Consider the following 17,248-nt stretch of genomic DNA (forward strand, 5'->3'; position numbering starts at 1 on the left):
CCTAAAAAGGATTGTAATTCTTGTTTGTTTTGAGGTGACTTCATGTTTTGTAATGCAGATACTTTGTCTGGGTCAGGTTTAGCGCCATCTTCAGTACATATTATTCCATAAAATTTTATTTCTTTTTGTTTTATTTTACATTTGTCTGGATTTAGTTTGAGACCTGTGGCTTTACTTTGTTGTATCATTGTCTTAAGATTTGTATTATGTTCAGCCTCATCTTTTCCAAACACAACTATGTCATCGCTTATGCCAATAACACCTTGACAACCTTCAAAAGTCTGATCAATCTTGTGCTGGAAAATGTCTTGGCTCATTTTTAGACCAAAAGGCATTCTCAGAAATCTGTAGCGGCCAAAAGGAGTATTGAATGTTGTTAAGTAACTTGATTTGTCGTCTAACTCAATGTTCCAATATCCACATTTGGCATCAAGGATCGAAAAGAACTTTGCACCGCTTAGTTTAGGTAGTATTTCTTCTAATGTAGGTGTGACATAATGTTTTCTTTTAGGTCTTTGGGATCTAGACATAGTCTTAATCTGCCATTTGCCTTTTCTCTATAAACGAGACCGTTAACCCAGCTTGTGGGCTCTCCTTCTGCTACTTTTGTTAAAATGTTCGTTTTGCACATTTCGTCTAGCTCCTTTTTTATTCTTTCTTTGAGAGCAATTGGTATTTTCCGTTGGGCATGAATGACTGGAGGCATATTGTGGTCAAGATGGATTTTATACTGGCCTTTAAATTTTCCTATGCCATCAAAAACATCTGGGTACTGATCTATCAGCTCTTCTTTATTTTGTATCATTGTTTCTCGCTTTATCACGCAGTTCATCGTAACAAGTTCCAATATGATTCTGCTGATGGTAGCCCCATTATTGCAGACCCTACATCTTCTGTGACATAAAACAATGCACTGTGCCGTGTGTTATTGTAGTTGCAGTCTATTATACATGTGCCAAATTGTTTGATTTTATGTCCACAATATCCTGTCAATACCTTTTGTGATGGTGTGAGAGAATTTGGGTTTCCATTGTTGTCTAATTGTTTGGGAAACATTCTTTGGCAATCAGGCGTAGATCTGTGACGAATTGGTCAGTTGTTTCTTGTTCTTTCTGTGTTCGTGAATTGAAACAAAATCTCGCCATTATTGTGTTTTTCTTTGGCTGGCAATATTCTGTAAATTTTCTGAATAGTGTATCTACATCCACATCAGCTGGGAGGGACCAGGTATTGTAAATATCTCTCCCCGATTGACCAATGTAGAGCAGAAAATAGCTTGATTCTTGTTCATCTTTCTTGTCAGCTAGAGGCCCAGTAAGTAGGAGCTTCATGTGTTGGCTCCATGTTTTCCAGTTTTCGGCAATATTGCCGTTTTCAAAGTCCATAGACTGTGGTTTCAGTTGTGGGTCCATGATCCGTTGTCACTAACAACTAACTTTACTTTATTTATGTGATACTTGATTTTCTGAGTAAATAAGATTATACTTCTCTTTCTTAGTTGTTACTTGACCTTCTTGACACCATGTTGTGATGTTTGATGCGATATAAATATTTGGATTAACTGGAGAACACTTTGGGATGATATCAACAACTTTATTCAACTAACGGTTTTACAAAAGAGGAAGTAAACAATAACTAATTCTACTTTCGCTTTTATATTGAAGTGATTCCGTACAATATTAATATCTAGGTAATCTTTACATTTAAGTGGTCCCCTGTATATTTACTATCCAATTACTACACACATATATCATAACAGTCACCGGCGGAAAAGTTATTAGAGTGAAAACGTCATGTTGGTTGTGCTTCCGGAGGACGAGAGACGCATGCGCACAACCGACATGACGTTCTCTCTCTAATAACTTTTCCGCCGGTGACGTCACGGACTATGGGTGGCGTCCAATCAAGGGACGCTACTCTTCCGCTAATCTCATTCCCTATAAGCCGGTTATTCAAAATTATCACTTCTTATGCGTCGATTGGGTCATGGTTATCGAGCGGTGACAGGGACAAGACAAAACACAAACAGAAAAAAAAAAACGCTTAAAAATATTATCAAGTCAAAAATATAACGATTGAAATGTTTATCAGACTAGTTTGGACAAATTATTCAATAACCGACTCATCTTTGGTATATACGCTGTATATTGATTAAATAGCCCGTGACCCAGTTTGTCACAGACCCAGTTTGTCACAGACCCAGTTTGTCACAGACCCAGTTTGTCACAGACCCAATTTTTCAAAGGCCCAGTTTGTCACAGACCCAGTTTGTCACAAGCCCAGTTTGTCACAGACCCAGTTTGTCACAGACCCAGTTTGTCACAGACCCAGTTTGTCACAGACCCAGTTTGTTACAAGCCCAGTTTGTCACAAGCCCAGTTTGTCACAGACCCAGTTTGTCACAGACCCAGTTTGTCACAGACCCAATTTGTCACAGGCCCAGTTTGTCACAGACCCAGTTTGTCACAGACCCAGTTTGTCGCAGACCCAATTTTTCAAAGGCCCAGTTTGTCACAGACCCAGTTTGTCACAAGCCCAGTTTGTCACAGACCCAGTTTGTCACAGACCCAGTTTATCACAGACCCAGTTTGTTACAAGCCCAGTTTGTCACAAGCCCAGATTGTCACAGACCCAGTTCCACAGTCCGACCCTCCCTCGACTGTGCCCTGTGCATGATGAAAGTTATCACTGACACTCTAAAAAAGAGTAAACGAATGATTGATTGATGAGTGATGAATTTAATTTAATTTTTAAATTGTTTTCACGAAAGAAAATTTATCGTTGAAACTTCACAGAGTAATTTACTTTTGATTTGCATACAAAATGAAAAAAAAAAGATTAACACAAGCTGAATTGACATTTTAGATGGACTATCTTTACACCACCAGCTTGAAGGTAGAGAATTAAAAACTTAAGTTACAACTACAGTGTTAAAGTGCTGTAATTATTACTGTCATCATCATCAATACTCATATAATTAAATAAAAAAACAAAGCGTTCTTATTTATGCGTCTTCTAGCTATAGTCCGTTCCCTTAATGGAAAAATTGTGCAAATCGTGTAACCAGCATGAAATTTTCACACAAAATGCAGAATTTTATGAGGATTTCGAAAATAGGTGGCTCCAAGTTGAAAAATAGCTGGAACCAAGAGTTATTGCCCTTTAAAGGTGACAAAATGCATTTTAAAAAAAAAAAAATTTTCCTCAAAAATTTATAGTTTTATAAATATTTTATAACAATGTGGATATTTTGTTATTCTGTTGCGTACTCTGGACTCACAAATTATTTTTCCATTTGAATTTTATTGAAATATATAAGAAAATACGAAATTCAAATGGGATTTTTCAGGAAAGTAAAAAAAATATATATCTCCTTCCTAGAAACTGTTTAAATAGTTTAGAATCTGACATATATTTGAAATGCCACGCATTTCAAAAACATTTTTTAATCTTCACATCCTCTAAAACAAGCAATATTAATTTGATTAAAAAAACAAACAATAATAGACAATTCAACTGCCTAGGCAAGTACCCCTTCTCCTCCCGACACACACGTACAATCACTCTCAAACATAAGAGTTATATGTATTTCTATCATATAGCAAATAACACGTTTAAATTTATATATATTGTACAATACATATTTATTCAATGAAGAATTGAACCATTTAAAACATTTTTTCTGTGTACATATTTAACAGCAGCATTATTATAGATTTACATCCCTTTTTAATTCCATGGTTTGTTGAAAACATACAATTGAAAAACGTGTTTAAAGTCAATCATTGTCTCTAGAACATTGACCATTGCAGGCACATAACAGATTACATGGAAGAGATGCCTTAACACAATTGCATCTTTTGGAGCATCCCTTTGATGAACAGTTACATTTAATCAGATTTTGTGAGGCATGTGTAAGGTCAGTCAAAGTGGACCACTTTGGCATCCCATCTTCTTTCCAACCAAAATCTGATTTGGAAGGAAGACTAGGGTCTTTAGCAAGAGAGCGTTTCCATACATAACCAGCTTGGTAAACTGCTCGATTTAAATGCTGTTTGAGAGCTTCACGAGTTGGTGGCATATTGTCTGGAAGGCGTGACTTTTTTTTGTAAAAAGTTCATGCCGGCATTCATTGACAGCAGATAAGTTGGTTGCTCTGTCAAACAACAAACAGACAAATCTCTGGATGATGTTGAAATGGCTGGCTATATGTTCCTTAGAGGGTTGATTAGCAAGAGCTTTAAATGAGTCTGTAACATCATCGAATGCGGCCCAATCTGAACATGCTATTTTCTTTCCCTTCCCTGCAAATGAGCTGACACTGTCACACCCCGTAAAGGCATGGAAGAAGGATATAGCCAAAGATTTTTCAGGACCCAGGAGTTCAACAATTGAGTGGATAGGTATCAGACTTCTATGTTTTCCTGTACCGTAGTTGACAAACAACTTTTCCATTCCCAATGCAGCAAACTGTGATATCAGAATGATAACCACATCTGTTCGTGTAACCCCAGAATTGAAATGACACTCGCTTCCATTTCTAAAAAATGCCATTCACAATTTTCACTAATTTGTGTGGTACACTATTGACAATGCTATCATGATCTATATCGAGGGGTGATATGAATGTATGATTTCTTATTTCTGCTCTTATAATATCAACTGCTTTTTTGTATTGCAAGATCATCATTTGAATCTAAATCGGCAATAGCTGCTTGTGAAATAATATTCCCCTCTTTGAAAGTAAGCAAGACTTCCCGCCCATCCCTGTATTCCATTAAAGAAGGAACTCTCGATAGTAAATTTTCTTTGAATCTAGTTTTATTTACATATACATCCGACCAATTTATGGCATTTAATTTTGACAAACGTAAATTGTAGAGATCATTCAGCTAAAACACAACATTTGTGTCTGTGCGAGCTTGTTGTTGATCAATAAAATTGACAATATCCTGTGTGCATTCTGCAATGTGTGTTTTGTATTTGTTGTCTGAAGTATTTTTACATCTAAAATCGTCTGCTCTTCTGTGGAACAGTATAAGGCAAGGCTTATGATACTTTGCTTCCACCGCAATAAGATCACCCTCCGCAAATACTCTAAGAATACTTGTATCTGAAAGAAGGACAGCTTCCTCGTAGACTTTTTGTGAGAGAGCAAGAGTCCGGACCTCAGTCAATTCCCCTTCACAACCCTTACAAAACAAGCAGTGTTTGCTTACATGTGATGTGTTTCATGTGCCTCTTGTATCAGGACTTGCAACTGCTTCACTATTACATTGATTTATCTTCTTTGCAAGCCTTTTGAGTTTTGATTTATGAAACCCGTGTCTGCAATTCTTGTGGTAAAGTCCATCATTGTCTCTCAAAAAATTAGCAAGACATTTCACAGGTTGGTTAATATTGAATTTCAATGCTATTGGCAATCTACCTGAGTCATGAAAAAGTTTGATATCCTCAGAAATGGCAACATACGTGTCTTCAATACAATTTAACTTGGTTGCTTTTTAGGGTTTGTGAGAAGAGAATTTTCAATGGTTTCTTGACAAAACAGGCACTTCGACCAGTAAATTTCAGGGGAAGCTTGATCGAGTCTTGGAACTTTGTTCAGATTTTTACAGTCGACAATGGATGTCTGCCGCTTCTTTCCTCCTGCCATATCAGCGCATTCTAGGAAGGAAAGAAAAATAAAACAAAACCCCATGACATACTCAAGAGACGATATTTATAGTTATTTCCTACAAAGTGTGAATTACGTAGTTTATCAAGTTACATTAAAATGTTACCATCTTAAGGCGATATAGGGTAGCTTGAGAGCTGAAAGAATGAACAAGTTTGTGTGCGTGCGAGTGTGTGTGTGTGTGTGTGTGTGTGTGGTATGCTGAGTGTGTATTTGTGTGTGTGTTTGCGTGAGAAAGGTTAAACACATATTAGTTGACGGGGCTTGGATAGCTCAGTGGTAAGATTCTCTGCAAAACAAATAATAACAAAACAACAACAACAACACACACACAACGAACACATACTTCCAAATACCTGTTAGAATGGAACTTTAGTCCTTGCAATCTTGATTATTCAACAAATCAAACTAGCATTCCAATTTGACGAGGTCCCCAGGCATGATGCTTATTAATTTTAAGGAAACAAAGGACTGTGAGGCTGGCAAGTAGAAATGTAACAAACAAGTCAATACACTGTTTTAAAAAAAACCTGAATAAGCAAAAGGTAAAACAATGTGTGTGAATATTAGCGTGTATTTGCAGAATTATGTGTGGAGATGTTCTTTTTTTGATCAACTGAGTTAATAATAAATTAGTTATCTTTTTTCTCTCGGGCAGCAGTATTGATAAACACCATTATTCTATCATCAATCATCGACAGGCTAATCTATATCGAATCGAATCTAAAAGGGTCTAAATTTAATACTGACATAACACATGCAACTTATATTATATTAAGATAGAAAAATATGTTCAGATCCAAGCATGGGCCATAATCTTACTCTATCTATTGCATCCTGGAGGCTTATTGTGTGTGTAGAATGATATTACTGTGACTCAGCTTTGATCTGACCCAATTCTTTTTTCACAACTCAATTCTTTTGTCATACATTGCGCGATACTTATCGCACTAGCATGCGCATAAAGTAAAATAACATCACGATGATATAAGACATTTATAATAGATGAAAAAGATTGTTCCTTACCTTTTCAACGAATATCGATTGCACAAAATAAAATTGTAGTTTGTTGACATCGTTCAAAAGACAAAACTCATTCTCTCAGTTATTTTTTAGACAACACATGATGCCATTGTCGGTAGATGGAGCTGTCGTTATCTCGAAGGGAGAGGCGGTGACAGATGACAAAACCGCATTTCGATTTAGCATTATTGTACTGTACACACTGGTTGAAAGAAACCTCTTTAACTGCTTTAAATATTTTTTTTAGTCTTTTGTTGTTTTTTTTTCGTTTACAGGCGCTAAGACATCCTAGTACATACTTAGTAAAGGATAGGTCGTCCTAATGACTCATCGTTTTGTTGCACGGGCAAAAAAGGACAATTTTTATTGGGGTTTTTGTCTGCGGTCAGAAGACAAAAAATTGTTTTAAAATAATTAAAAGCTAGATTTTTGGTAAATAATAATGGAAAACATTAAAACAAAAATATCTCCACGATCAAAAACTAATCAAGATGTTCTTAATGGGTGAGAATGTTTGTTTTTTATACTTTTGTAATCGAGCGCCAAAACGTTACAAAGTGCGCGTTTTCACTAGACTTTACGACGAATTTTAAGGTCTTTTCAATAAAAATGGTATTTGGAGCCACCTATTTTTCGAATCTTCATAATTTTCTGCACCAATTTGTATACTTAGTTTGCTGGTTACAAATAGTGCACAAAACGCACGGAACTTGCCGCTAAGAAAACGGACTACTAGTCTCTTGCCTAGAAGTGGGTGTTGTAAGGACGGTAACTAATTCGACTATTTTGTGCGGGTAACATCACCTCTCTACTACACGAAGACAGGTTAAGATACACCAACTTTCATACTTACAACGCAAAAGATTTTCAAAGAGGAAAATAGCAACACACGTGATTTTGACTGTTGACTGTTATAGACTGCAATGATGTCCATCGTCAACTGTCAATTCTATATTTAGAACAATGACAGTTTCATTGAGACATCGAACACCGAGATTGAAACTCAAAGAAATTTAAACCAATAACAAACAACCCCCCCCCCCCAAAAAAAAAAACAACAAAAAAACAAAAAACAAACCCCAACAAAAACAAACAAACAAACCAAAAAAAAAAACAAAAACTAACAAAAACAAATAATTACACAAAAGAGAAAGTTTGTTCTGATTAATCACATTCTTTCAGTCAATTGCAATGTCAACAGAATAACTTTTGTCTCCACTATGCTTTCTAATAATTTTTGTTGTTGTTGTTGTTGTTCTTTGATGTAAACCCTTTGATTTCGGAGTCTTTCAGTCACTCTCAACTCACCGAGTCGATAGGTTCAGTTTTTAAAAAAAACGGGTTTACTCACAAAAAATGTGTACTTTCGACGAACCGCATTTATCTTATAGGTTTTTTTAAAGCCAATGTCAATGGACATGTTTTGCCTCTGTCAGTCGTAACCGACGTATTTTTTTTCCGAATCGAAACGCACTCAATCTAAAAATAGATGTTGACGCTATGACGTATCCTAGTTACTAGTCTGAGTCTAAGTTTGTGAAGTCCTGTATCAGCAAATGACTAAAACTTGGCCAAACTTTGTCCGAAGGTGCCGTGATTTTAGTCTGGGATTTGCTTAGTCAGCTCACATGAAATCCGATTTTTTTTCAAGTCATTCACGAAAGTCAGAGATAGTCGGAGACTAAGCGCCAGTCTGCGTTCCCGAAAACGGCCCTGGTCATTGACTTCACGTAAAGTAGTGACTGGTCAACGGCTAACGTATCTCTCATCTTACTGACGAGTGAGCTGACGCCATTGAGTTGAAATGTGTTTCCTATTTGTACATTTGCCTTGTAAAAACGACAATTCTTTACGTCTAATTCAAGAAGTGTCAAAGATAATCCAGGCGATAGCAGCAATGCGCGTCGCAAAATGAGCAATGCTTCTGAGCTAAATTTCTAGAAAAAAAAAAACTAAATAAAAAAATAAATGTCAACAGCGGGACCCGGGTGCAATGTGTGGCTATGCTGTCTAGTGGTATGACGCTCTCCTTCGGCTCGGAATGTCTAGGGTTCAAGTCTCGCTTAGAGCGGCGCATAGTTGAGTCATTGGAAAAAGCTATTTACTCACATTTTTTCACTGTACTCGTGTGTAAAACGACTATCTGGCCTTTAACAGCGTTGTCTTTGTCCGAAAAAAAAGTATGTAATATTGCCTAACAGGCGTCATGTTTCATCCTACTTGTAAGTGTGCTTATGGCTAGGACCCCTTGTAAAGCGCTTTGAGAAAGTATAGTGGATATTTTTATACACTTTTTAAACTTTCTTGAGCCTTGTCTTTAAAAGTCACCCTGACCTTCAATCCATCAAAATAATTTTCCTCCAAATTTTTATCCTCAATACTTTTATCTTTTTCATCCTCATTATCATCATCCTCACCATCAACATCATTTTCAGAGTCATCTACATTTGCCTCCGCAATCATCTGAATTTCGTCTCTCGAATCCCTTTCTCCTAGACCCACCTCACTAACACACTTATATCTAGACGTTGTTTTTGTAGGCAATCTAGATATTTCTACACATTGTTTGTCCTTTCTCTCGTTTTTCTGGGCCAATTCATCCTTTCTCCGACGCGTCCGTAAGAACACACTGATGGGCGTGTGCTGTTGTGGGTTCGTGGATATGGCTGGAGAAGTATTGAATGGTCCTTGGAATGAAGTCGGTGATGGTTTGGTCTGAATAATAAAAATAATCATCATAATAATATAATAATAAATATAATAATAATAATAATAATAATAATAATAATAATAATAATAATAATGATAATGATAATAATAATAATAATAATAATAATAATAATAATAATAATAATAATAATAATAATAATAATAATAATAATAGTAATAATAAACATAATAATAATAATAATAATAATAATAATAATAATGTGGGGTAGTTGCACACATATGTAATGGCTTATGATCGTATAGTGGTGTTTTTCATAGATGGTAGTATTATCCTTTGCGTTGTGTTGTAGATGTTAATAATGACGAAAGAGTTTAAGGGCCGATGATGATAACTGAATGTACAACATCAAGACATTCAAATAAAAGTCCAGATTCCAAGTTTCACTTCTTACAGCTTTATTTGTTTGTGATAAATTCAAAATCCAAATCATGATAAATTCCAAATCCAAATCAAATAGCATGGTCATAATTCAATCAGTTTCATAAATTCCAAATCCGTAAAATCAATCCAAATGTTAAGTCGTTTTGCCTAAGTAACCATTTTCAATATGCGTGGAATATTTCTAAGTCCGTAAAAGCAAATAAATGATGGTGAGCACAAAAGGTTTAAAGTGTGCAGCTCATGGTCAAGTTAAATGCAGAATTCTAAATAATAATCCCGTTTTCCTCGAAACATCCTCTTTTATCCCTATCAAAATTTTACCCACAGTTCCATTGTTTCCACGCCCCCTTGCAGTTATTGACAGTTCCCTGTCAGTCTATAATCCAACCCCTAAGAGTAAGACCAAATCATAATCAAACCTGAAACGTCAATTCCTACATATTGATGTTAAACCCCGCCTTTTATGATATAACATTATTTTGATAAATGCCCGTTTCGCATGTTTCAACACGATAACCTATCCCTAAACCAATTTAAGAATGATTGATTAAATAGTACTCAACATGATAACCTATCCATTAACTTTGACACAAACGGTCTCAAGTAACCTGGACATAAAACTGCCCACACGTGTCATGCACTGACCAAGCTTAACTGATATGCCTGCACTATGTACTCACTAAACCCATTTGCTGATATATATAATTGACAGTTTTGCACCAAATTTCTTAGATAACCTTTTGCATAGGCTTACTCTCTTACATACGCCCCTTTCTTAGAATTTAAATTGACTTAAAACAATTTCAATTAAAAAAATAACAGTAAGAGATTAAATATATATCTAATGTCGAACTAAAATGCAATAAACAAATGTAAGAAATAGTCTATATTTTTTAAAATGACAAATACTTATACCAGTTAAACATTTAACAACTTTAAACTTTAAATTCAAAAACACCAAAGTTGATTACAACATTCATATATATCGATTATAGGTTTTAAAGTATTAAATTCACAAACATCAATTTTGATTACAACATCTAGATAGATATATATCGATTATAGGTTTTAAAGTATTAAATTCACAAACATCAAATTTGATTACAACATCTAAATAGATATATATCGATTATAGATTCTTTTTTCTTTCAAATTACAACATCAAATCTATCAAAAAGAGATTAAAATTTAGATTTACCAACACCAAAATTGATTAAAACATTTATATTTATCGATTAAACTTTTTTAAAGTATTACAACATCGACAGTAAGATATCATTTATTTAAAAATTCAAAGAAAAAGTATCTTTTCACCTTAAATTCCATCTTCATAACAATAAAAGTGTTTAATTCTCGTCATATCCCATCACACATACATATTATTGCGTGAAAAAGGATGGTTCAATTTCCATTTGTGATATACTCACGTTGTCTTATTCAATCTCAAATTCAACTCTATACGACATGGGTGATAATCTCAGCTTCCATGTATGTTTACTCATTTACTGTCATCTCAAAACCAATACCTTGTATATTCCCTTATATTGTATGATTCCATTGAAACAACATTATTACATTAATTCCAACTTATAATATGTGGTACAAATAATATTTCATAGACATCTAGATTCAAATACGAAGAATTATATTTCAATTAGTAATAAAAAAATATTTAAAAATAAATCATAATAATAACAGTATCATCCTTTTAAAATTCAAGTTGAAGTTATTATCATTCATTGTTCATTGTTGATGGTTCAATTTTTAAAGCTTTTTAAGTCATCAGGGTGTAGTTTACAACTACATTGATATCAAATTGTTCTTTGTGGTCATCCATCAGAGGTCACATTTCTCAGTAATCCGTTCGTTTTGAGAATGGTCACCCTGTAAAAATTGTCAGTAATTGTTAATTAAGTCATTGTCTCCATTTAGAATGAGTTTTCATGTCATGAAAAAAATATATCAACTATAAGAGTTGAGGTGTTTGCATCTAGTCTACGTGTTGCATTGTTGTGTGTGTTGTGGTCACTGAATAGCCCAAGTGTCATAAATTCACTTTATTTATTGTTAATTAATTAAAAACTTTTTCCTCTGTAAATGTCTTAGAATTATCACAATAATGTCTTCACATTCAAATATTTAGCGTTGAATAAATAATCAAACAATAGTCTGTCCGGCTTGTTCACATCACATATTTAGTGTTTGTAAATAATCAGTCATTAGTCTGTCCGACTTATTCATATTTAGTACAGTGTAAATAACTAAATAAGTAAAATCTAACATAGTATGTGATTGTGGGCTGTTACTAAAGTGACCAACTTTTGCAAGTAGTGTGTTGTATTTGTTCGAGTCTTTTGAATTGGGACGAAAAAAGACTCTACAGGTAGCAAACGTATGCTTAACCTGTTGGGTTGTTTCTTGGTCTTGTGACGTCGCTGTAATCCATTCATCTCCGGCATCTGGGTCGATTCTCCTCGTAGATATTTGTGGTTGTCTTGTGTATACGTTGAGTCTCATTGTAGATGAAATTGTAAAAATTCAAGATTAACTGTGTGCGAGATCTTGAATTTAAATGAAGTTTGACTTATCCAGCAAGTCAAAAGAAAGTTGTGAACTCAGCCATGTGTTGACAAAGAGTTCGTGTGTAGTAGTCGACAGAGGTCGTGTGTTGTAATTGTCTGTGTTTGTTGATCGAGTTTCGATGAGGTGGCATGTGAGTACACACCAGGTAGATGATGTAATCTGTAGAGTACCGGTGGGTGACGTGAGTCCAAACACCAGGTAGATTATGTAATCTTGCAGAGTTCCGGTGGGTGATGTGAGTCCACACACCAGGTAGAGGATGTAATAATAACGTAGTCTAGTAGTGTATGTAGTAGGGTCGAATAAGGTCAACAATATTTTCGTTTTTTTTTTTTTTTTTGAACGCAGGTTGTTGAATATCATACGATAATGAATCCAAGGAAATCGCTCATGTGGCGTTTTGCGATACTTTTTCCTGCATTGTCTTATATACAAATATAGAATTTATCCTTTACAATGATACTAAGACAGGCGTTATTATAATATCCAATGTTTATAAGTTGTAGATATGGGTGCTGCACACTTGTATATTGACATAAGTTTAAATTTGAATACGCTCACCACTGCATATGAAGGAAGTAGTATTGTTCACAATTGGACATCATTTTTGTAAAAACAATCGTATCTTGAACGTTTATGTAATTATTGACATCGTACATCGTTGGGTATTGTTGTCGTAGAAGTAAATACAAGTAATCCTATTGTTCAATAAAGAATGTAAATATAAAAAGGTTCATGGAAGAAATCTGTGTTGATACAGATATTATTTTATGAATTCTGTCAAGTTTGTATAAGTTGAAAGGTACGATGTAATTGAGGTTGCTGTGTAGTTTGTAGTCTGTAGATTGTGTTGATTCTAGACGTATAAATGGCTTAGTCGAGATTGTTACTCCATTTTAATGTATTCGTGGATAGACCAAAGGGATTAGGACATTTCCCGACCTCTGTTATGGTTGTGTTTGAGTTGCCTCTGTCGTTGTCATCAGCGTTCCCGTTATGACTGATGGTTGCAAGTGTCCTCTTTCGTGATGACTGTATCATGTTTTAGTGCAAACACTACTTCTGCCTTTGATTAACTCGAATTATTCCCCTTAGAAAATCCCTAATTTAATGAAATATGATTTTGTTTATGTTATCGTAGCACTTCCTACCATTTCAACTGATTGCCGAATGATTACACACTTAAGATTTGACAATTGAACATAACTTCTTCTTCAACTCAGTTACAAATTTTATGATATAAATGTTAAATTCAAACCACGCAGTAAATATTGATTAAAAATAACAACAGCAAATTGATAGGAGAAAAAGATGATAATCAAAATATTCGCAGTAACAATATACACTCTGCTCAATAAAAATTCAATGTTTCGCGCCTTTGCCCTCGGCTTATAAAAATATTCATATAACTCATTGCGACGTTATCTCGCGCCTCATAATAATATAGTATTGATAAATTGTGCGCTTTAACAACGTGCCATGTATTTATCGAAATTCACCGCCTTCTGCGTCATTTCATAATGTTAAACCATGCGCTTTAATCAAAAGCAAAATAAAATATTCCCGAACGCCTCATTCCTGCGTCTCGTAATTTAAACCGTGTGCACTTTAATTACCGCGTCTTACATCACTGCGCTTATTTACCCACTATGCATTTACAGCATTTTACCATATGGGTTACTTATAATTCGCTGATTCTTAACAAGTTAACCACTTGTGTCACAAATATTATCAGCTCATATGATATGATAATGCATTTTTAATATTGTGTTATTCTTCTGTAATAACATTTTAACTCCCATGAAAAGACATCCGTCTTTCAAAATTATTAATACTCCGTCATTGTATTTATATTATCTCCTTTTCATTCTCCGACTTTAAATCAAAAGTCCGTTATTCAGGTTATAATTAGAATATTGCTCCTTAAAATAATTACGATGAAACGCGTTTAAAACTAAACAAAACAAAACAAAACAAAACAGTGAACGACTCATTTTCCGCATTAATTATTTCAACTTAATTTCCGGCGATAAAATCCAAATGTCTTATGTAATCTATTATAACGCCATTTCTCATTACACAAATAAAATTAGCTCTGTTGTCGATTACTTGGCTGCGTTAACCACACATTTATTACCAAGAAAACAAACAGATATAAAGCTTTGCTCTTTGTCATGAACCCATGAATCTCAAAGAGTCAATATCAACCTACCAATTCATCCCTATTGACGGGAGAAAAATATAACCAATGATGTTGTAATATAACAATAAGACATTTTTCAATTATCAAAACTTATAATTTACGTGTTGTTATTGCCATCGTCTTCTTGAGTCATTTTGACAGAAAATAAAACGTAACAACATTAAATAATGGACCAACTGTTTATGTAATTCCAACAGTAACAGACAAAAATTGAAATAAAAATTGACACATCTTTGTTACTGAGCTAAACAAAACATTGCCATTAACGGTACAAATTAATATTCGAAGATTTGTTCCGAAACGCTTGATTGTAAGTAAACGCATTTTCATTTATTTTGAAAAATAAAACGCACTAAAATATTCATTTAAATACTGCAATTTTTATTTTCATCTCTCCCTCTCTTCTTTTTAATTAAATAAAATACGTATAGCATCAATGCATTATTATTATTATTATTATTATTATTATTATTATTATTATTATTATTATTATTATTATTATTATTATTTTGCCGTTCTATAATATATTGTTTTCACTTTTTGAATATAATATATTGCCCTATATATCTATATTTTTTTTTAAATTTCCTTTTCTATCTGTGATTCTTAATTTAAATATTATTTAGTATATTTATTTATTTTTTTAAATATTGTCTTTTGTCAGAATTTTAGGAATCATCTATAATTTCAATATTTTTTTTTTTTCATATTTCAATAGAAAATAATTCCACTGCTTCACCTTCAAAATTGATATTCATTTTCTTTCCCAAATAAAACTATTTTCCTATCTGTTCACAATTTTCACTTCAAAATTCGAGTCTCACAAAAACTTTAATAGATGTTAACACCGCAACAATATACATTTCTTGTGTTTCCATGGTTCGGAATGATAACATCTTTACATCATGGTATCAGGGCTCCAAATAAAGATATATAAGAATCCTGATTCACGACACCAAATTAGATGCATAATGTGGCGTAGTTGCACACATATGTAATGGCTTATGATCGTATAGTGGTGTTTTTCATAGATGGTAGTATTATCCTTTGCGTTGTGTTGTAGATGTTAATAATGACGAAAGAGTTTAAGGGCCGATGATGATAACTGAATGTACAACATCAAGACATTCAAATAAAAGTCCAGATTCCAAGTTTCACTTCTTACAGCTTTATTTGTTTGTGATAAATTCAAAATCCAAATCATGATAAATTCCAAATCCAAATCAAATAGCATGGTCATAATTCAATCAGTTTCATAAATTCCAAATCCGTAAAATCAATCCAAATGTTAAGTCGTTTTGCCTAAGTAACCATTTTCAATATGCGTGGAATATTTCTAAGTCCGTAAAAGCAAATAAATGATGGTGAGCACAAAAGGTTTAAAGTGTGCAGCTCATGGTCAAGTTAAATGCAGAATTCTAAATAATAATCCCGTTTTCCTCGAAACATCCTCTTTTATCCCTATCAAAATTTTACCCACAGTTCCATTGTTTCCACGCCCCCTTGCAGTTATTGACAGTTCCCTGTCAGTCTATAATCCAACCCCTAAGAGTAAGACCAAATCATAATCAAACCTGAAACGTCAATTCCTACATATTGATGTTAAACCCCGCCTTTTATGATATAACATTATTTTGATAAATGCCCGTTTCGCATGTTTCAACACGATAACCTATCCCTAAACCAATTTAAGAATGATTGATTAAATAGTACTCAACATGATAACCTATCCATTAACTTTGACACAAACGGTCTCAAGTAACCTGGACATAAAACTGCCCACACGTGTCATGCACTGACCAAGCTTAACTGATATGCCTGCACTATGTACTCACTAAACCCATTTGCTGATATATATAATTGACAATTTTGCACCAAATTTCTTAGATAACCTTTTGCATAGGCTTACTCTCTTACAATAATAATAATAATAATAATAATAATAATAATAATAATAATAATAATAATAATAATAATAATAATAATAATAATGATAATATAATAATAATAATAATAATAATAATAATAATAATAATAATAATAGACAATTATCAATTTTAATTATTCGTTTTAAATATTTTCCTATCTTATCTTCTCTAACTATGATAAAATATTATACTTTCAATGCCTTATACACGACATGATATTGAAACAATCTCAATAAATCACACTTGTTTTGTATCATGACAAACGTTAATCATATCCGTTTCTCTTAAGACACCACCTAGCTGAATGTGCATCGCAATACGGAATGGAAATAAGTACCGAAAAATCACAAATCTTGGTGAAACAGCAACACAAACATCACAGTGGAAAATGAAAAATTAAAGAGGTCACGACATTCAAATATCTAGGCGTGACACTAAGCAAAGATGGGACTAGCACAATTGAAAGAGAATTGCAATGGCAACATCAGTGATGACTCAATAGGGAATGAGATTAGCAGAAGAGTAGCGTCCCTTGATTGGACGTCACCCATAGTCTGTGACGTCACCGGCGGAAAAGTTATTAGAGAGAGAACGTCATGTTGGTTGTGCGCATGCGTCTCTCGTCCTCTGTCCAGAGGACGAGAGACGCATGCGCACAACCAACATGACGTTCTCTCTCTAATAACTTTTCCGCCGGTGACGTCACAGACTATGGGTGACGT

The 17,248-nt window shown here is 34.0% G+C and overlaps 1 protein-coding gene across 1 annotated transcript in view; it reads right to left on the reverse strand.

The window, feature by feature from the left end:
- Nucleotides 1-2,723: 2,723 nt before the first annotated feature.
- The window catches only part of LOC144968917 (uncharacterized), a 39,092-nt gene continuing 24,567 nt past the window's right edge, over nt 2,724-17,248 (reverse strand). The window contains exons 5-7 of the mRNA XM_078907765.1: nt 6,704-9,415; nt 6,034-6,156; nt 2,724-5,667 (exon numbers count right to left, since the gene is read on the reverse strand). Coding sequence (XP_078763891.1) covers nt 8,984-9,415 — 432 coding nt within the window. The 3' untranslated portion in view covers nt 2,724-5,667; nt 6,034-6,156; nt 6,704-8,983. The remainder of the gene's footprint in view (nt 5,668-6,033; nt 6,157-6,703; nt 9,416-17,248) is intronic.

Source organism: Berghia stephanieae, chromosome 3 (assembly GCF_034508935.2).
Source record: "Berghia stephanieae isolate SIO BIC M18660-M18661 chromosome 3, UCSD_Bste_1.3, whole genome shotgun sequence".
In the NCBI taxonomy this organism is placed as follows: Eukaryota; Metazoa; Mollusca; class Gastropoda; order Nudibranchia; family Aeolidiidae; genus Berghia; species Berghia stephanieae.